This window comes from Cebidichthys violaceus, unplaced genomic scaffold (genome assembly GCF_023349555.1).
Source record: "Cebidichthys violaceus isolate CVI_PGR_0920_01 unplaced genomic scaffold, fCebVio1.0.p SCAF_24, whole genome shotgun sequence".
Classification (NCBI taxonomy): Eukaryota; Metazoa; Chordata; class Actinopteri; order Perciformes; family Stichaeidae; genus Cebidichthys; species Cebidichthys violaceus.
Window position 1 is genome coordinate 2,311,213 of NW_027176417.1, and position 21,822 is coordinate 2,333,034.

The window sequence follows — 21,822 nt, forward strand, 5'->3', positions numbered from 1 at the left end:
TGAAACAGGTGCTCTAAACATCCCGGCTACGGCCCTGTTGGACTCCACCGAGTGTGCCTTGACTCATTAAATTAGAGCACGTTGGCCACCAGCTACACTAAAACATCCATAATGCAGAAAGCAAAATGGCTGAACAGTAATCTCTTATTAAAAAGCAGCCAATTATAGCCGGAAAGCAAAATGACATTTTGTTATCACATAGCACAAAGTGTTTCGATTTCCCGTCTTTTTGATTAATTTCATTAAAACAGCATCGAGTTGGGATTTTTGGTCTCTTATCTGCCACGAACGCGCACACACACACACACACACACACACACACACACACACACACACACACACACAGACAGTGTGGCCGTGCTGAAGCAATGTGTTTGAGGTGGCGTTGAGAGCTCACTTGAGAGCCTGTTTCTGTCTGCCTCATTATCATCAAAGACAACAGGCGCTCCACACGTGCACACTCACACTTACATGCGCACAAAGGCGTGCGTCATAGATGGTTTTCAGAGTAATCATGGCCACTTCAAGCTGCCGTGTCCCTCACCGCTGCTCTCACGTGACAACCTCGTATCTCCATCCACTGTGAGCATGCAGAGTGACCTCTGTGTTTTTACCAGCCGTCCGCTGTGATTTAAATTCTCCTATGAACCGACATGTGACGGGTGCTTCCTCGTCCCCTAGAGGAGCGTGTGATCCTCAAACTGAGGCTGAAACAGGAAAGTCAGCATCAATGTGAGTTTTTCACAGAACTATAGCATCATGTAAGGCACTGTCACTCATTCTTCTTCATCTTTTCCCCGCTGCCTCTTGCCCTTTGACCCCTCTCTCTTCCGTTCGCTTCCTCTTTTCCTCCCAACGTCTCCTCCCATTATGCTTCCTCTACTCCTCTCCTCATTACCCTCCCTTCAGTCATCACTCCTGCTCCTTCGCTCCTCTTCGTCACAACAACAGGAGAGGGAAGAAAAGGCTGATGGAGAAAGAGAGAGCGGGAGGAGAGAAGGGAATAATTTATCTCTCAGGTGATAAGTGACATTTGATGGACACACACACACACACACACACACACACACACACACACATACACAGAGAGAGAGAGGAGAGACTAGGGCAGAGCAGCATCCAGCCAAGCAAACACATGCAGTCTGAATACTGATTAACCAATCAGAGCCCATTTCTGCCTGGCACCAGAGCTACTCGTTGGCTGCTGTGGCAACCAAGAAAGCATCATAGCTGAGAGGAGAGGGAGGAAGTGCCTCGGTGTGCATGCACTGAAAATCTATCTCCTCAACCTTGTCACTTCACAATTCACAACATATTTACTTGATTATGCTTGGCAGCCATCTTCCTTGCTTTTAAATCTTTCAAAGTGCTTCGAAAATTAAAGCTGCACTTCTCAGTATTCTTACATTAACGATGGTTTCAAATGTGTAACGTGAAACGCCGCGGTTTCCCCCTCAGCTCAGCAATTGATAAATGCAACTTTAAATTGGGCCGGTGGTGTTTTCACAGTACATCATGAGATCAGGCCTGTTAGCGGTTTTATTCTGGACAAGAGCTTTTGGCAACAGCGTGTCTGACACACTCTCACATGACTGTGAAACACTTCATTATCTCAGCGGCACTGGAAGAGAGAAAAGAGGACAAAACTGAAGAGAGGGAGAGCCTTTGTCTCGCTGCTTTGGCAATATTGTTCACAGCTGTCATGCAAATGAAGAGCAGTGGACTGAGACATGCAGGGAGACTCTTTGTGCACATTAAATATAAACTTTGCGTATGATGCATCCACACTTTGTACAGAGTAAAATAATAATGTACTGTACACTTCTGCAGGAGGATGTGATTATAGAGTATATTATAGTACAGAAATGCTGCATGTCACCACACAGTTGTGTTTACTCATCCAATCCCCAAGATTTAGGTTTCACCACGCAGCCCAGCCATGCTGTTGCTAGCACACACACACACACACACACACAAAGCCATGAGTCATGGGGCGGTTTTCACAGCAATCACGTCCACTTCAAACCGCTGTGTCACTTATCGTCTCTGTGGAGCTGCGTCGTGTTTGGCTTGACCACCGCACGGATATCGTTCTGCTCTGAAAGTGCTCGAAAATGGCAGAATGTGGTCTTTTCTCCACGTCAACATGTCTCGTGCTCTCAGCTCGCGAGGATTCTTTTTCCTGAAAAAAGACCTCCGGTCAAGTGGTGAACTTTGCAGCCAGATGAAAACACACATTGGCATGAGCGCTGTGTTTCACTCAGCCCCTCTGAGGCTCAGTTCAGTCGTGTGTTTTCATTTTCACTGGGAGGACACTTTGGGGATTATATTGAGTGCTATAACAAAACCAGGCGGCGTTATCCCAGGTTTAACCCTGGGCTTTAATATCCCTGTGTTTGTATTTAACAAGTGTTAGTGGATTAGTGATAAACCCCTGGGTATTCAGATTGTCCTCACTAGAAATATTTCAGCATGATCTTTTGTTCAAATGTCTAAAACAAACCATGTATAGCAGCGTTACCCACGTCACAGAGGTTAGTTTGCTACATTAAGAAGACGTAACGTTATTGTTAATAGTGAGGAAATGTCCTGTAAGCCACTAAACTGTGAGTGTGCAGCGCCTTTGTGTTTGGATACCTGTGTGTAAGAGATATTATTATTATTAAACGGACGGATGGGGCGAGCAGAGAAAGTGAGGAGTGGATTATTACAAGATTTTGAAGGGCACCTCAGCAGGTTTAATATTGTAAGTTAGAAGGAAGCCTTCAGTATCAGAATTCATAAATATTGCATTTCATATGGATATGATTTCCCTGGCTGGCTCTCATCTGACAAACACCCACTAATATCCTGTTACAATTTGGTATATTCAAATCTTCTGCTAATGAGCTGTCTCATCAGCTCTGAACCAACTAATAAGAGGCTGAAACATGTTCTAGTGAGAGAGCTGGGGTTTGTGAGGTCTACTACATCTCAGTCACAGTCTGTGCTTCATATCTGCTTTAATAACATCTGGAACACCTGTATTTCTGTCCATATTGCAATGAATTTACCGTTCTGAAGGCCGAAGAAATTGTATGAATGAGAGAGCCTCTATGTTTAAAAAGTTGTGATTGAAATTCAGGGTTGATATCTCACTGTGGTTCCTTTGTGAAGCACTAGAGTTAACATCACCAGGAGGACTTCTGAGAACAGCAAAGAAGAAGAATGAGCCAGACTTTGATCAAAAGAAGCAGCGTTTTGGGCCTAACAGATAGCATAGCAGTTCATTCACAAAACAACCCCACTATGGGTGGGAGACATATCGAGCGTTTTTTGGCTTTGAAGTCACAGCTCCATGGTTTGAGAGAGAGAGAGAGAGAGAGAGAGAGAGAGAGAGAGAGAGAGAGAGAAGGAGAGCACTTCCTTTGGAGATTTCTGCGAATAGGTCGCTTTATTTCTGTCTCCCTCTTTGCGGGTATGGAAAGAGAAAAATGGACTGGAACAGGGAGAGAGGGGAGTCAGCCAGACAGAGAGATCAATGCCCAACTGCAGCACAAAGAGCAAGAAAAAAAAAACACCTTGTTTTTCTTTGCTTTTAGGCAGCAGTAGGTGTGCAGGTTTGGTGACCTTGGCAACTGGCATTGGACCAGAACATTTGATTGGTGTGTGTGTGTGTGTGTGTGTGTGTGTGTGTGTGTGTGTGTGTGTGTGTGTGTGTGTGTGTGTGTGTGTGTGTGTGTGTGTGTGTCCCAATATATGTATGTAGGGTCAAGATGTTCAAAATGGAAAATCAATATTTTAGTTACAAATGCGCATCTAGAGAAATGTATTTGTCTCCAGAATAAAAGCTGTTCTGTCCTCCTTTTGAGCAGATAGTTTATTCACCCAATAAACCTTTATTTAGAAAAACTGCTTTTTAGCATGACGGGTCTGACAGTTTTGTCAGTTGATCATATAGCGTGATGCACGTCTGGCCTTCCAGCAATTTCACCCGTGGGTGCTGCCGCCACTCAGCCATTTCAGCCTTCGCAGTAGGTAATTGTCCAGGTGTGTGCCGGCAGCTGTTAAAGCAATTTCTCTAAATCATAGGGGGGAAAAAAAGAAAAACAGAAATAAACTTTGTTAACCTGCTCTGGTTGACACTTTTCCAACCTCGCTGTCAAGATCATGAGCCACTTACCACTGAATTAGCCGGTACATTGATCACATTTTGTCTTTGATATTACCGAGTCCACAGCAGTCCTAGTGGAGCTACATGTAGCATTTAACATCCATAAATCACACCCTCGTTAATTATAAGACATTAGCGTCATTACTGGTAACAGATGAGGCCTCTGGGGAGAAATCCACTGGCCTGTCCTTGTATATTTCGTGCATACAGATATCACCTGACTGCACAAAATGTACCACGACAGCGTACAGCTGATCTTCACCCCATAACACAGCGCCGCTACCTCGGATTGACTCAAATGTTTGTATTCTTCACAGTTCTTATGCCTTGAGTTTATGAAGCTATGGGGGAGACAATATTGATAAACTGTAAACACTTATGCTTTGTGTTGCATATGTTGTGTTTGTTTAGGGGATTTCTGGTAGTTGTGTCCATGAAGTGTTATGCTGCTGTTTAGCAGGTACAATGATGATATAATGTTCACCATTAGTGTGTTAGCACAAGTGCAGCCGGTGCTTTGGTTTCTTGTCACAATGTCGAGCAAGTTTCCCAACATTCTGCATGTTAAAATGACTTCATGTTGCATTGCATGTACAGACTTTTTATTAATTTTTTTTTTCACAGTATTTATAGACTACATTGGACTAGATAGTAGAGGAACGATGATGGCTCTCTGTCCTGTTTTCACGGCCTAAAATAATAAAGAGCTGCAGTACTTTCATCAAACATTAACAACACAAACACACCCACGCCTGCTCCCCCCCCCCCCCCCTCTCTCTCTCTCTCTCTCTCTCTCTCTGTCTCTCTCTCTTTCTCCCTCTGTTTTTGCTGTCTGTCAATAGAGACGGTGGCATTTCCGGCCCGCAGACAGCTTCTCCCATCAGGCCTCATGACTGACGGCGGAACTCTTGTGCATGCGTATGAATGCAAGTGAGCTCATAAACTATTCTTTGTCCGTCCTTTAATGTGTCCATCAATCCGCTTGACCGTCTAAGCTGAATAAATATCTTTGAAGAGGCCACCGCCTGTGGTTCTAAAATGTCACAGTCAATAACGGAAATCACACCGGCTTAATGTCGATCAGCTGTTCATCCAGCGCTGCGAGATATCCCAACGACCACTTCACTAGATTAGCATGAACATAGATATGAATATCCACCAACTAGTGTTATGGTGACCTCTGATCGACACTTCCTGATGCAGAGACGCAGAGTAAATCCTACACCCTTACTGCGCAGTGGATTGCACATAGAGCCATTCTGAGGCTGCATGTGTAGAAAAAAGAGACTTAATTTATCCCTCCACCTGGAGAGTTCAGCAGGTGATTTGTCTCGTGCACTTTACTCTGGCATATTTAAACAGCCAAACTGCAGCATTCCCGTATGAGCACATGCACACGGGCAGGAAAAGGGCACCTCTGGGGGCCAGTGGCAGTGAAAATGTCACACAGTGCTGCCGCTAATGGCAAGTAGTAACACACCGGAGGAGGGAGAGCAACAACCGCCATCCATGTCATCACATCATCATTTTATCCTATTAGCCATTTGTGGGAAATTGTCATAATTAGCATATGAATTCTTGAATAATGGCCAACAATGGGTTATGCGAGGTCACAATGACCTTTGACCACCAAATTCTAATCAGTGCATGCTTGAGTCCAGCTGGATGTTTGTGCCAAATTTGAAGAAATTCCCCTCCAGGCGTTCCCTGAGAGACATTTACACCTTCGTGCACGGTCACTACAGTATGTGATTAAACAACAGCCTCCTAGAAAACTCCTGTTTCTCTTGTCCCAGACGAGGGCCGTCCCGGTGCATTGTGAGCATAACAAGAGGCCGCGCTGTCATGTCTCTCTGCGGCGTGTTGACGGGCAGCTCTGCGGTTCCTGCGGACACTGAGGAGCTACAGCGCCACCCGCAAACCGAAAAAAGCATTTGACCAGAGTGATGGCAGCTCAGCTGGATCCGTCGACATGTTGTCCGTCCTCCGTGTTGAACGCTCCCTCCTGTCTGCACGGTCGGCCGCCCTGCAGAGACGGCCCGATCTCTGCTACATAAATCAGAATCTGAGGGAGGCAAATGAAAACTTGATGTGTTGTGAAAGAGGATGCTGTGGTTTGAATTGATGTCCAGGTTTTTTTTTTTTCCCGCCCCAAATCCACTGGCCTTTCTAGTGTAAAGTTAACACATCATTTATTTTATTTTTTGTCAATACAGCAGGAACCAGACAAAGTTTCACCGCTGCATCCAGAGCGACAGAGACGTGGCTGAGACAACCGAGCGTCTCTAAGAAGCCGGGAGTGCCGGCGGATGGCACGGCTGTGAGACTCGCTTTAAAATTCAAAATAGGGAACTACAGAGCAAAGCTGTCAGTGTGTGGATGTGCAGAGGAGTCAAGCAATGCAGAGGCGAGGAGCCTGAAAGGGAAGAAGTAACCCTGCTGCAACATCAAGAAATCCAGCCGAGCTGAAGCGAGCTCACCTGCTCGAGTTTTTAAGTAAAAAGCAGCTGAGACGAGATGTGCTGCAGAAGGACTTCACTCAGACCTGACCCTCTTTGTGAGTCGTCAGCCTGTTCTCTGATATAATTCATATCTAATCATTTCAGACGGATATTTACTGAGAGGAATTTACTAACTCCTGGCTTCTTCAAGGCGATGGAGTTTCACATGTTATATTGCAATTATTTCAAGCCTTCATGGAACATTTAGGCTAAGGATCAACGTTTGAGGGCCCTGCCATCTTCAGGATGACATCAGACAGAAATCAGTTGTGGGATTTAGTGAATAGTATATCAGCGATATGTTATTGGCATTTTTGAAAATCAAACCTGGGAAACAACTTCAAAAGGTGAAAGTTTGGGTTTGGACGAGGGGACAGTTATCCACCACTGAGAGTACTTCTCGCACCTTGGTCAGTATCTGGGCAAAACTATAAGTCGTAGCAACAATCTTCTGGCCTCATTAGCCTCATTAAAATCCCATAAATGCAAATGTCCAATTAAAGCCGCACATCTATCCTCAAGACTCTTGTTAAAGCCGACTGTGAACAAAGGAGGTGGAGGTCCCGCACACAATGCCGGATTTTCCAAGGAGCAGAAAGCTTGGGCATAGTTAGTGCTTATCACAGCGCTTTTCCTGCATTAGCTTGTGCTTTCTGCACCGTGTTAAAGTGAAGCAAACTGTGGGTACAACGACAGAGACACGAGGGATGAAAAGAAGGAACAAGATTTCTCTCAAATACACCTGCTGCCAGAAATGCCAGTAAATGTCAGCTGTCATTTAGTGGCTCGACAACACAGACGCGTTTTCTTCTTCTTCTTTGTCTCACCTTAAAACAGTGTTAGGAGGTCGCAACAAAAGAGGATCTGGGCTCGAGTCGGTCGCAGGGAGAATGAACGAGCTATTTCCTTTAATGACATTCACAGAGAATATAATGGGTGACAGGGAGAGGACGGAATGGCCGACGGACTATTCTTCAGCTGGCGTTCATGCTTTTGCAGCATGGCTAATGCATGATGGGATATGACAGTTGGACTTGTTCCTTTGTATCGGCGGGTCAAACTGAGATGAATAAAGCCCGTTGCTGTGGAGATGTGTCATCCTCATGGCTCTGTTCTGTGAGAACTCCAAATTTAACTTTGACGATCCTTTCAGGAGATTTGTGAACATCTCGAATGTAAAAACATCCTAAAAATATCAAACTCAGTGCCAAAATCTGTTGAACAGAATGGATTTTTAGAATGGTGCTTTAAATTCTCAACTAGATTTCCTCTGGAAACCAACAGCAGCTTACTGTATAGCTCAACACATCTGACAAGAACTCAGCTGGTAGCTGGTGTGGCCTCGAGCCCTGGGGCTGGTGGAAGTGCAGATGTGGCTGTGAGCGGCAGCTGGATCTGTTTCTCTGGTATTAGTGAGGGTTCACTGCACCAGGGCCCAAATGTAGAGGTCAGAGTGCATCTTGAGTATCATCAGTATTGTGATATAAAAGACTTTTAAACTATAAGGCTAAAATAGAGAGTCACTGGTCACTTTTTTTTAGTAAAATAATGACAGTTACAGTTTATGTTTCGAGAGTAGAAAAAGGAAGAAAAAGCGAAGTGAACATGTCCAAGGCTGTCAAACGCTCAAAGACCACCGACACGTGCAGAATGAACTGATACCAAGTCAGTTTGTCGGGGAGGTATCGCTCAATATAAAGGTCGGCAGAGCGAAGCTATTTCTGTTGAGAGAAAATGACACGAGGGGTGTTGGGAATACTGGGTAAAAAATGTCTTAAGTGATCAGAAACCATCTTGATGTGAGAGACAAACACCTCTTTACACGTAGATGCACCACATGTAGAAACAGTGTAGAGAGGAAGGAAGGAAGGAAAGGAAGGTAGAAGAAAAGAAATGAAGATCCCAGTAGTCTGTCTGTTCCAGCCGAGCAGTCAGGACTCTCAGCCTCTAACGTACTCCAGCTTTCCAAATTGACAATTTTCTCAAAGTGTTATCCACAAAGACGAGAGGGTTGTTATATATCGGCCTGAAGAGATGGCTCTCTGGACAAATAAACAGCTATTTACGAGACGCCGCTGAAAGACAGAAATGAAGGCAGACAGAACACATTTCTCCTGGGAACAGAGGCCGCGGTCGTACTGCATGCGTGTGATAGGACTTTCACACCTCCCTCTCCCTCCTGCGTCTGCATTGTGTGAACGTCCTCCTCGAAACATCCAACAACAGATGAACAATAGCAACGGTTCTCATCCGTTCACAGAGGCTCAACACAATACCTTAATGTCAGCACAAAAGACACTGAAATGGTCCGATTCTGGAGGCTAAACAGCTTTTTGATTTGCAGGGGCTTCACACCGAAGAATGCAAAGCCGGGGTGAGTAAGTGTGTGTGTGTGTGTGTGTGTGTGTGTGAGAGGAGAGGGAGAGGATGGAGGAGAGAAAAGAGAAGCTGTTACTCCCTCTGGTGGCTCACCTCTCGCACAGTTCAGTCCAAAGCACCCGAGATCACAACCCACTTGAATATATTGAAACATGTATAAGATTGACTCAAACTCTCTCTTAGGTCACAACTGATCCAGCTGCAGTATCTGAAGAATGCTGTGAGATACTGTGAGTGAAAGCTCCAACATGCCAGTAAGTGAAGCTCAAAAAACTCATTTATTAATCAGCATTTCAGCTCTAGTTGACCACCTCTGCTTCAATTTAGACCGTTCTCGAAATAAGACCAATGGTGCAGATGATATTCTATAATGTAACTCACAACACTGTAACGCAACAGTAGTGTGCTGTGGAAATGAATCTGGAAAGTTGACCTTTAACGTTCATCTCTGATGTCTTGCCTGTAGGGGGCAGTAAGTTCAAACACATCCCTTCAGACCCAGAGGCAGAGCTGCTGAGCGTCACGGTGAAGAAAGTCAGACTCACGTGAATTAAAAAAAAAAACACTTTATTAAAGAGGAACGGGATGGTTCGTTTCCCCTTATTCTATACATGACCACCAATTCATATTTATGAAGGAATTCATCAGCAGAGAGCAGCTAATATGACCGTATGCAGTCAGTGACTCCAGGGCTGATGTTGAAGGACATCTGCTGCTCCACTCAGTAAACATGCTGCTCAGTGAAAACTGCGTTTTGTAGTTTATTCATCTGCAGAAGTCAATATTTCCCCCATGAAACATTTCCACACAGAAGTTCAGTTTAAAGTTCTTCTTCTAATCTATTATACTCCATTAACAATGAATGAGCTGATCCATAGATAACGTCAGCATCTTCACCTCAATATGCACATGGAGCAAACCTCACATATGAACACCAACACTCTTCTTTAGAACGTCATATATACTTGTTTTCAGAAAATAAACTGCCCAAGTTGACATTTATAACCATTAACTCCTTTAAATATGGACTTTCATATTTACATATTTTAAAGAAACGTGAACATGTATATAGTTCCTATTGTTTATGTGATGAGAAGAGGTTGTTGTGGTTGTTGTGAGGATTGTTTCTTTGACATGAATATATACCGAGCAGGGAATCCACACTCGATGTCTTCATAACATTCGTCGGTCCTTTTCTCCAATGCCTCACTAACGTAACAGTAAACAGTCTAACTAACGTCAGACATTAACACGAGGTGTAAACAAAGTCAGCAACATGTCTGTACGAGTCGGATATCTTCATGTCAACGGAAGCAGAATTGTCAGTGGGAGGGTGCGTAACTCAAAATCCTCTGTGATTGTGATTGGACAGCTGACCTGACACGCTAAATATAAAACCCGGGGTGTTAAGCCGGAGAGTGGAGATCTAGGGTTAGACCGATATACTGGTGTACCAATACTGAGGAGAGTTCCAGCGCTGCGTACCGTGAACGCTGCGTCTCGAGGAACAATTGTACTAAAAGTGCTCAAATTGAATCATTTTAATAACGGCTACGAATACAAAATTGAAAAAATATCAATATCAGACCCATATCGGTTGAACCCTAGTGAGAAGACGCAAAGCCACGGGTGATGTAAAGATGCATATTATATACACATACATACATAAACTCTATGTACATACATTATGTGTTGGGACTAGATTTGGCAACCACGCTGGGACAAACGCTTTTTGCTCGTCTCTCATTAGTAAGGCATGCCATGGAAGGAGGCCCTGTGAGACTCCTGTTCTCCTCCTCTCACTCAAGTTTCCCAGCAGTCCTTTTTTTTTTTTTTTTTTTTTTTTTTTTACGCCGTTGGCTCTGCATGTCGCGACGATTTCCGAGAGTTCCGATTTTCTGGACTTTATTCCTTTGCGATCCGACGCAGGGATCCGTCTGCTGTGATGTCATCGCTTGGCGACCGTCGCCGCCGCCGCTGCGACACCAGAGCGTTCAGAACAGCGCCGGGTCGCTCCTCCAAGGCATGACAGCATCTCGACATGAGGCGCTTTAAGTCTGCTGGCCGGCCCCCGTCTCTGTGATGTCATCCCCAAATGCTCCAACGGCAGGAAGCCCCGCTTGTTGATGCCGTCGTCACGTCAGATGTTTGACGGCCGCCGCCCTCGGTTGGCGCCGAGTGAGGCTCGCAGCCTCGGCTCTCTGGCCCTGAAGATGAAGGAAAATGATCATTTTTTAGCAAAGAGGTTGTAAAACAAGCAGACTTCAACATGGCCTCTGACGTCTTTGCATTTCTATTTGTTCTGACTGAGTTGCGGAGGCAAACCTGTAGTGCTCGTTGAAGTCCAGTCTGAAGCTGAGGAAGCGCAGACTCTCATCCGTACTGGTCATCAGCAACACCAGGAACTGCTGGACGATGCTCTGAGGCAGAGAAGACAAAGACGTGAAAAGGAGAAACAGCTGATTGCCTTTAAAAGGTGGACAGCTGCTGCCGGAGGAGGCTCAGGCTGCTACCTGGTAGAAGTGGGTGAGGATGCGGAGCTGGGAGCGCATCTTTGGTATGGTTTCCTGGAACTCCTGAATCCTCTTCTTCTCCTCCGCTTCCTGTTCGGCCGTCACTCCCCACTGACCCTGAAGACAGGATAGTATCACTTTAAATACTATTACGTTCCCATCGCTCTTTTCCTCTCTGCATTTAGCTCATCTGAAGCACAGAAACCTCCCACCTCCTCCTCCCGCTGTTGCTTCCTCTCGTCGAACTGCAGCCGGAGGGCGAGCTCCTCCAGCGCCGAGCGGTAGAGGGAGTCCTGGGCGCTCTGAAACTCGATGATCTGGTCAAATATGGCCCTCAGCTGGTTCAAAAGAGACTGGATGGACAGATAGAAAGAGAGTTCAAGGAAGTGTGTGTGAGGAAAAGGGGAGGCAGAGAAATAAAAGATCCATGAGATTATCTTGTGTGTGTGTGTGTGTGTGTGTGTGTGTGTGTGTTACCCTGCTGTTGTTGTCCAGCAGGCACCTTGAGATGACGCTGTCGAGGAAGATGTCGTGGGCGGCGATGATGTGGTCGAGGTCCTGAGCCTGCTGCACTCTGTTCCACAGCTCGTCCCAGGAGCACTCCAGCACCTACACGATGCGACACAAATCAGACATGATGGCGGCGCCTCCCTGCCCACAGACAATATGGTTCTTGTAGTTCCTATAATTGTTTTATCAGATGTGTGGGCAGAGAAATATTTGCTTTTATTTGCTGACTTTACACAGCGGTAGAAGCTGCGGTTAAATCAGCATCAGTTATTCCATCTAAAACAACCTCTTCAGTCTGACTTTCAGAAGAGTTTTACCAACTGGTTTGGATTTGAACCGGCAGCCTTCTCAAATCGAGTTAACCTCACCAACCTCCAGGCTACCGTCGCTCCCGTAAATCACTTTCATGCGGCGTTGCATTTAACAGACCCTGCTGTAATTACTGCTTTTTTTTTTAAACTCGTGTTTTACAGTCTGCGAGCGGAGCGGCGCCGCTAATGGTCTGACCTCAAAGGTGATGTAGTACTGCATTTGGTGGATGAAGTGGACCATCTCGGAGGCCAGGATGTGACACTGATGCAGCACGCCGGACAACTCTGGAGGGTAAAAATCACAGAGAAAAGACAAGCTCGCCCTTTAAACACATGGAAATGACAAAAACACATCTTTAAGAACATGCTGCAGGTTGTGTGACTGCTTGTTCTCACTACAAAAATGAATGCAACATCTGAACATCCATAAAAAAAAACATCTTCTTGTGTGTGTTTATGTACCAGGCATGGTTTTGAGCAGCTTGGCATTACACATCTGTCCCTTCCAGATGTCAGTCAGTGTGTACTCCATCCTCTTGGCCCTCCACAGGAAATTGAACACACGCAGGTAGTGGCCCATAGACTCCCTTGTAAACACCTGAAACACACACACACATATATATATAAATATACGATAGCAGCGGCAATACATGGACAATATGTTGGGAAGTGTGTGTGTGTGTGTGTGTGTGTGTGTGTGTGTGTGTATTACCGTAGCAATGGGTCCATCAACGTGGTAGTCCAGACTGAAAACATCCCAGCCTGTATCACCAGGAGACACCTGGAGCCGACAAAAGGACAGACGTCAAAAAATAAGGACACACAAATGAAGACACACACACACACACACACACACACACACACACACACACACACACACACACACACACACACTACCTCTAGCAGGCGTACGTCCAGCCTCTTGAGGATCTCTGCGTTGTCGTACTGGGCGTTTGTGGCTCTGACTGCCGTCTCCAAGATGCCAGTCAGGTTGTGTTGATACAAAGTGGTGGCGGGACGCACCAACTCTGGTCTGGGACAAAAAAAAAAAAATAAGATGAGATGATAAGATTTAGACATACAAAGTAGCGGATCAGGATATATTCAACGTGCGTGTTGCTGACTTTAGCAGGTCCATGAGGTGTCTGATGAAGTCCCCCTGGCCCAGCAGCAGGTATCTCCTCATGGCCTGCAGATGCTCCAGCAGCAGGTAGTTGCGGTTGAGAACGTCCAGCAGGTATTTGCTGGTGTCGAAGTAGGCGGCGTCGATCTTCTCCTGAAACGCCCCCTCCAGGTCTGACAGCAGCTCTGCGGCTGTGAGGAGACGTGAAAAGGACCGTAAGTTTACTTTAGTTTTACTTTTGTAATTTGTTTTCGGGATGTCTTCCAGCAGATACAGTAAAAGCTGCAGATCAAACTGGTCAGATGAAGTCCCGCAGACTGAATCGATAAAGCACGGCTAAGTATGCCTCTTTCCTCTCCGTAGTCAGAAGAGGAGCACGAGGCCAGCGGTAAGAGCATCGATCACGGCCCACCAGCCCACGTCAATAGAACCACATCAATACGAGGACGAAACTAAAGGTCAGCGACGCGGTTCAGAAATCAAACATAGAGTTCCAATAAAGCCAGAAATACCATCAACCTTTACATATTCAGCACGTTGCTTCTTCTTCATGTTGCTTTGAACCAACGCTAAATATTTCAGTCCTAATTATACCGAGAAACCAAGCAGATGTAGAACGTGCTGAGACATGGTTTCGCTGACTCACCGTCTTTGGGCGTGTCTGCAGACGTGGATGCTGCCGTGATTTTGCCCGGCGGTGTTCTGTCGTGACAAACCTGATGCAGGAAGTTGATGGATTTACCGATGAGCAGAACCTAGAGGGGACAAAGAGAGAGAGAATGGGACTCCAGGTAAACAGTCCTCACCTGGATGTGTCGCAACAAGCCCGACTACGGTAGTGAAAGCAGAGATGTGTGTGTGTGTGTGTCTGTGTGTGTGTGTGTGTGTGTGTGTGTGTTTACCTTGCGGGCCTGGTCCATGGTGATGAACGAGGGGATCATTGACTTCCTGAGGGAGTACTTGTCGTGCCAAAGGCGATCTGTCTTCACGTTGGGATCTGATGCTACGAAGAACTACAAAGAATCACATATTACTTTAGATTTGATCACACGGTCTATAGAAACCTCTCATATTTACTCCATAATTACATAATTACAGGTGTTGTTTATCGCACGTGTTCTAACAGACCGTGTGATCTACAGGGTAATCTCCCTTCTGAAAGGTCTAATAACTTTGTCTCAGTCTTCACAGCACTTAAGTCCAGAGTCTAGTGATGACTAATGGTTAGTGCTGGACACATAAATACTGTGTGTGTGTGTGAGAAACAGAAGGAGAAAGAGGGGCAGGGGGAAGGAAACGAGAAGCATCCATCACCTGGCTCTCCATTACACTCCTCTCATCAGTCCTCATTGAAGAAGCTGTCCCCCCCCCCATTCTTTATGCCTCACCCTCTCCGTAATGTTCTTTCTCTCTGGGGTCAAACGTCAGAGCAGTTGAATGGAACAATGACCAGTAAATTCCTGCTGGATGCATCTCTCTCTCATTTTTTTTTATTTTTTATTTTTTTTTAGGGGCTGAAAAGATCAAGCGTGTACCTCGTGGTAGGTGTCTTCCAGCTCTCCGTCGTAGATCCACCTGTACAGGAAGTTGAGGATGGGGTGCGACACCAGGCTGAGGATGTGCTGAACCAGCGCTCTCATCTGCGGGTCCCCAGTTTTCCCGTAGGAGTGGACGGCGGAGGCCAGCTCGCCCCCTTTCCGACCTGAACGCACACAGACGACCTGAATGAAACGCACTGTGATACTGAAATACTACATTAAACAGAGCGCGTCCTCTCCAAAACCGAATACAGCGCACGCACACACACACACACACACACACACACACACACACACACACACACACACACACACACACACACACACACACAGGGCCAACCCACCTTGGCAGAAGTCGACGAGGGCGGCCAGCGTTTTGAGTCGGACTTTGGGGTCGTACATCCAGACCAGGAGCCTTCTGAGAGTCAGACTGCTCTCTGTGCACACGATCACACCCTGCTCATCCTCCACCTGCAACTAAATCACACACACACACACACACACACACACACACAATCATCGCAGATTCATTATCCACCAGCGCTTCTATTATATTGCATATCTCCTAATCTGTCAGGGGCAGTTGGGCCTGAGTACCTGGGAGTGGAGGACAGACAGCAGCCTGTAGTACTCCTTCAGCTCCTGGTGGAGCGCGGCACAGAAGCTCTGAGGGGAGGAGAAGAAGAAGAAGAGAGAGAGACGGAGACGGAGAGATCCGTGTCAGCGGAGGATTGGATGGAGAAAGAGCGTGTATAAAAAAAAAGGTAAACGCAGACACACCTGTCCGACCAGTCCGAAGGCCCGGTCCAGGCTCCGGACGTCGGTGTACTTCCTGACTTTGTTGTGGAGCCAGCCGAGCTCCGCCAGTCTGCTGCTGGTGTCTCTCAGGGACTTGCACAGCACCACCTGGTGGGGCACAGCTCACATTACAACACATCTTTCTCTTGACTATCTATACTAAGTCAAATCTGACATCTATTTCTATTATAATTGACTTTCTTCCTTACATAACAATACAGCTGCGTAATACATATTTTGAGTACAATAAACCTACATTAGAATGTGTATATTTTTACAGTAAAATAACTTGGGATTTTGCATCCATGCTTGCAGTATTACATACTGGAATTGCATTGACTAGAGAGGCAGACAATAATGTAACTACACTTAAAGCAAGCATCGCCCGTCACAGATTTCATTGCGAAAGCTCTGACAGATTTATAACATAATGTTACCCACAATCACTTGTGTGGCCGCCTTGCAGCAACGGATTTGTTTTTCCGGCTGAGTAAGATTCGCGTTTAATGACGCATTAAATTTTCATCTGTTTTAACAAAACCTCTTATCCGGAGAGCTTTGCGAAAGGGAGAGCTAAGTGGCCATGGAGGAGTCCAAAATACCTCCACCCTCGGGTCTCAGTGGCTCCGTGTCCATCAGGACGGTGACAGCAGATTGACCACGAGTCTATGTTTAGCACCGCTGAGCGGATACGGGACAGGTTACATCTAAGGCCTTCCCATCGACAACACCAGAGAGGAGGATGAAAGAAAAGAGAGGTCGATGTGGCGCCGAGCCACAGGGCCTCATATTGATCTGTTGAATATGTCTTTTGATGTCCAAACAGCAGTCTTGATGTCATATTTTCTACTGGCAAATTACTTCAACTCTGCCTTGGAAACATGGAAACAAATAGAAGATAACGAACATCTTGTTTTATTGTGAAACAAACGGCCACCATGTGATCTGTGCAGTTGTTCTCAGATGATGACCTGAGCTGCACTGTGAGGTTACTCTGGGCTGATTGTCCACTGATTAGTCTATTAAAGCTTCACAGGGCTGGACGCAGGTCCACCTACCTTGCTGTCTATTTTGTAGCAGTTCTCCTGGGCGCTCATCTTGATGAACTTGCCATCGATTCCCTGGAAGACGTAGAGGATGTCCCGCACCAGAGCCGCCTCGCTCACCTCCCCTGCACCGACAGAGGACGAGAGGACGGAGAAGTTACGATGTATTAGGAGCACCGTAAATGCTCCCGGGTTGAAAGGAAAACATTCGGGTCACAGTGGAAGTTAAGGCTGTGAAAAAAAGTGCGATCAACTCTGCTTTTTTTTTGGTGGGGGGGCCGGAACTGCAGTTCAGACAAACCACAACACATTCATGTTCTGTTCATTCTGGGTTCGCACATGTCCCCTCACCGTCTCGGCGAGGACGGGTCGCTCTGGAGGAGGGGACCGGAGGCCCGAGGGGCGGTCGGGAGGCGAGCGTGGCCAGAGCGGAGGAGGGGGAGCAGCTCACGGGAAGAGCCCAGGCCAGCCGAGAGCCCAGAGGCTGACCGCCGCCTGCTGCAGACTGAGGGGGCTGACTGAAACACACACACACACACACACACACACACACACACACACACACACACACACACATTTACTGCCGAGGGTCTGACGAACAGGTTGCAGTGACATTTGTAATACACCAACATCTGGATATGATCTGGACTTTGCTCTGATTTGGTGCTCCCATAGAAGCCTTCACTCAATAGAGGCCTTTTGTTGAACGAAGCACTCAGAACGACAAACAAAACAAACCAAAAGCGCATCTTTGTGTAACTACAGCACTGCTACTTTGTGTTTTCTAGAGTGTGAATTATATTTCAATCCCATGAGACCTTTCTGTTCGGTTTGGAGAGAGGATTTGCCCTTTCATGACTGAAAAGGTGAGCCCGGAGAGCTTAATGGTCATTTGTAAGTGAAGGACTCGTGCATTATTAAAAAGGACAAATGGAATGAAATGGCCTTCTGATGCCTCATAAAACACATTTCTAAGAGGTCAGACTGAGGGGCGAGTTTATTTCCTGGTGCTAATTGATGCTTCTTCTATCCGAGTGGTTTTACAGGACGAGCGTCGGATAAATAAGTCTCTCCTCCCCGGAGAGCGGATCCGCTTAAACACAGCTGACAAGTGTGAAGCGGCTTCTCTTCTCTATTACCGCGTCGGATAACTTCGGAACTAGAAAGTACTACGGGTCAATTCTGTCCCTGGCCTAACGTTGGCTTGTGTCTTCAGCAGGGTGTGTTCAGCGGGTCGACGCTCACCTGGCCAGCAGTGACTGCGGCGTAGCCGTGGGCCCGTTCAGCGTGTAGACTCCCAGACTGGAGATGCCGCTGGTCCCCACGCTGGCCGACAGGCCGGCGCTCCTCTCCCCGTAGCCCAGGGCCAGGCTCTGGGGCCGGGTGCAGTAGAAGGGGGTGGAGTGGGCGTCCCTCGGGAGGGCCTGGGCGAAGAGAGCGCCATAGTTTCCAACCTGAGGAGGACGGGGACAATCAAGTCAGTATCAACCACACGCCTTATTATTATTATTATTATTATTATTGTACGTTTATTATTATCATCATCAATGTGTGTGTGTCTCACCCTGCCGGAGGGTTTGCGGGGGTCTTCAGAGAGGCTGAGCAGCAGGTAGAGAACTGACCAGCGATGCTTCAGAACACTCTGTCAAACAGAAGTAACACCGTCAGCTAAACATCACGATCCGTTGGGTAAATATCAGTAAAATATCCTACATGAATATCTAATTAATGTGTCAATAATATGATCAACACTACAATTTATTCCCACATGAAAGCCTTAATCTGAGTGAAGTAAATATGCTGCATGTGGGCAATTGTCCCGTTACGGTTCATACCAACCTGCGTCTGAAGTTTTCTATGCAGCTCTGAGAACAGCGCAGCGTCGGCTTCTCTCCTCTGCTTCAGCACTGCAACGGCATTGAGAGGAATTAACGAAAAAAGCCAATTTGGGATTTGAACACGGCTAAACTTAAACTGCGGAGTAAGATAAACTAAAAAGGCAGGAAATGAATCGGTGAGGATCATTACACTGCGGATGGAAAAAGACCTTTTTTATCATTTTGATGTCTTGAATTCACAGATATCACATTTTTACGGCAACTCCGCAACCCTAAAAAATACTTTAACAAAGCTCCCATAAGTCCCCCTGCAGACCTGGGATGAATAAACATGCTGCTCAGTAAGTGCTGCGCTATTTGTTTTGTTTTATTTGTCAAAGCTCAGATCAATGTTTTCCCACTAATGGTGCTATCTTGGCTGCTATGAAAGTCCACTGGGATTTGCCTTTATGGTGCAATAAAGATTTTTAACATCAACATAAAAGGCAAAGCGGGAGCTCATTTACAAAACCACCTGACAGCAACAGTGATGGGCCGATTGTCACACAGATTAAACATACGAGTTCCTCATCTCTGTTACAGTGATGAATGTGTGGTCATCGGGGCTCTTACACTCTTTCTTGATCTTCTCCGACACCAGGAACTCGTCCCGCTCAATAGTGGGGGCGTAGTTACTGCCAATGACTCGGACCGCGTACTGGAACTGGTGGGCCACTTCAGCTGGAGGAACACACAACAAGCAGCACTCTGACGTAAAGTAGACATGACAGACAGCTGTGCCTCCAAACAGATGTATGTGCAGATTATAACACTTTAATTAGATACTAGGACACTGCTGTGAATGGGCTTCGAGTATAATTGTGAATAATGGGACAATATTAGTGTGACTAACACTTGATCTGTATCTCTAAAATTACAGCTAACATTCTGTAAAGCTCTGGTGTCTCTGATCACGGGGGTAAAGATGCAATCGTGTTGCATTGACTGGAAAACAAAACAAGTATTATATTGATTATATGTTTATATCTCTGATCTCATCCATGCAGCCCTGAGATGCCTGCATCCATCAGAGGCCTGCAGCTAGCAAGTGCATCCAATAACCGTCATTGTGAGAGCTAGCAAACTCGATGTATCTCTATTCTTCATCAGACTAATATCAAAGTCTGTGCTTGCTTTATTGCACATTTATTATCTCTCGAATTCGGCATATGTCCCAAAAACCACGCAGCTTTTAATTTCAGCAATATTTCCCACCGTTTCTTACTACTTTACGTCACAAAAACACAGAAGATTCGTCTGTCCGCAAAGCAGTGTACAAAAGTTTGGATTATTATCTAAATCTGAATTTCCTAGTGTGGAAATGATAAGCCGAATTTTCTAGTAGACGATAACGACTCTTCTACTGACGTTACATTATGTGTAACATGTGGACGGTTAGTACTGGAAGGAGTAACGACAAAAGTGCGGATTTTTTTAATGACGTTTGGAATGACACTTCCTGGACTCGCGCGGAGCATGCTAACGTAAACTGATCTACCTTCGCTTTTCCCCGTGATTCTGCAGCAGAGGCTCTGGAGAAGCACATTGGGTGATTTCTGATCCAACGTCGCCATGTTGTCGCGGCTAATGTTGCCTAAATAACTGAATAAATGGCAGTGAATAATCTGAACTAAGTCAGGTCTCTCCCACTACGAACAACGCCATTTTGACAAGTTGAATGAAGCCAGCACGACGCAGGAAGAATATGACCACAGCGAGGGACACGTGTCCTTCAAAGTAAGAGCATAGAAAGTCTCACTCACATGCTCATGCTCATGCTCATTTAGATGCACTTTTAGATTTTAGATAAGAGTGACTGAATTTGAAATGCATTAATAGTGCAGTACCAGGTATGTGAGTCAATGATTACAGCTAAATTATAACATAATCTCTATTATGTAAATCTGGTTGTTAATGACTCAATTTCATTTTACTCACAAATTACTACTGAAGGAAACACAACTTTTACAACATATGAGCTGCATATTTACCAACACTGATTATTTTGTCATTATTGTCTAATTGATGCTGACAGAAGCCACTGGCAGAGCGACAAACAGAGTTAAGACAAAACTGAATTTAAAATATAGCACATTCATTCTATGTGCTATCTAAACTGATCTGTGTCAGAAATATCAAATACGTTTTTTTATATACTGTATATATATAGATTACAACAATGACAACACGTCAATTTAACGTAGTTCATGGTTAATTAATTTAAGATAAATTAAATATTTCAAAAAACAAAGAACTGATACTACTACTACTCTGTACTGTATGTGACAAAGTGTATCTGGTATTTTATTTCGAAGATTAAAACCGGATATGGTAGTTGTTGTTGTAGTAACTTTGACGCTGGTGTTCCAGCAGAACCCGCCGAAAAGCGTCTCCAGGAAACAGAGGATGGACAAATGAATAAAAACATTCCCCCCCGGAAACAAAGCACCATGATTTATAGTTCTGACCCTTCTGACCTCACCAAAACAATCAACATTTACAAACTGACGATAGCTTAATAATGCATTCATTATGTAGATAAATGTATTGCTCCAATAATTCATAAAATATATCTGGAATAAAGAACATTATTTAAACAGTGCTATTTTGCTCTAGTCTACTGAATAATTGGACTTCATATGTCAGATTATTGAATATTTTGTCTTTATTTTAAATAAAAGTAGCCACAAAATGATAGTTAAAATGTTTTAGTAGGAACATATTATTGTGGGAAAAAAGACAGATTGCATGAGATTTTTTTAAATGTATTTATGATTTCAGCACCGTCTGGGTGGACAGCACCAGTGGGGTGTCTAAATCTGGACAACACCCCAACACACACACACACACACACACACACACACACACACATTATGTAAATGTTATGCACTGTCCACTCATTGCATTTTGCTCTGTTTAGTTAAAGTTACTAATTCATGTTGTCTTTGGTGCACCAGCCACAAGCAAACAAATCAATTAACTGAAACGTCCAATTAATTACGCACCAAAAAAATTAAAAAATAAACCACTAGAGTGCGCATGCGCTCACCTCGAGTCAGCGCCAACACCTGGC

General features: G+C 45.4%; 1 protein-coding gene across 1 annotated transcript; it reads right to left on the reverse strand.

Moving 5' to 3' along the window:
• Nucleotides 1-9,579: 9,579 nt before the first annotated feature.
• On the reverse strand, nucleotides 9,580-20,407 carry tubgcp3 (tubulin gamma complex component 3). Its single transcript, XM_068719643.1, has 23 exons — nucleotides 20,248-20,407; nucleotides 19,323-19,430; nucleotides 18,712-18,779; nucleotides 18,437-18,514; nucleotides 18,118-18,326; nucleotides 17,224-17,390; nucleotides 16,885-16,997; nucleotides 15,809-15,934; nucleotides 15,626-15,694; nucleotides 15,373-15,505; nucleotides 15,026-15,192; nucleotides 14,393-14,503; nucleotides 14,137-14,245; nucleotides 13,492-13,681; nucleotides 13,265-13,400; nucleotides 13,080-13,148; nucleotides 12,830-12,965; nucleotides 12,564-12,652; nucleotides 12,024-12,155; nucleotides 11,759-11,899; nucleotides 11,547-11,663; nucleotides 11,359-11,453; nucleotides 9,580-11,240 (listed from the first exon to the last, which is right to left on the reverse strand). The coding sequence occupies exons 1-23, from the start codon at nucleotides 20,321-20,323 to the stop codon at nucleotides 11,174-11,176; spliced, it is 2,706 nt and encodes a 901-aa protein (XP_068575744.1). The 5' UTR covers nucleotides 20,324-20,407; the 3' UTR covers nucleotides 9,580-11,173.
• Nucleotides 20,408-21,822: the final 1,415 nt, after the last annotated feature.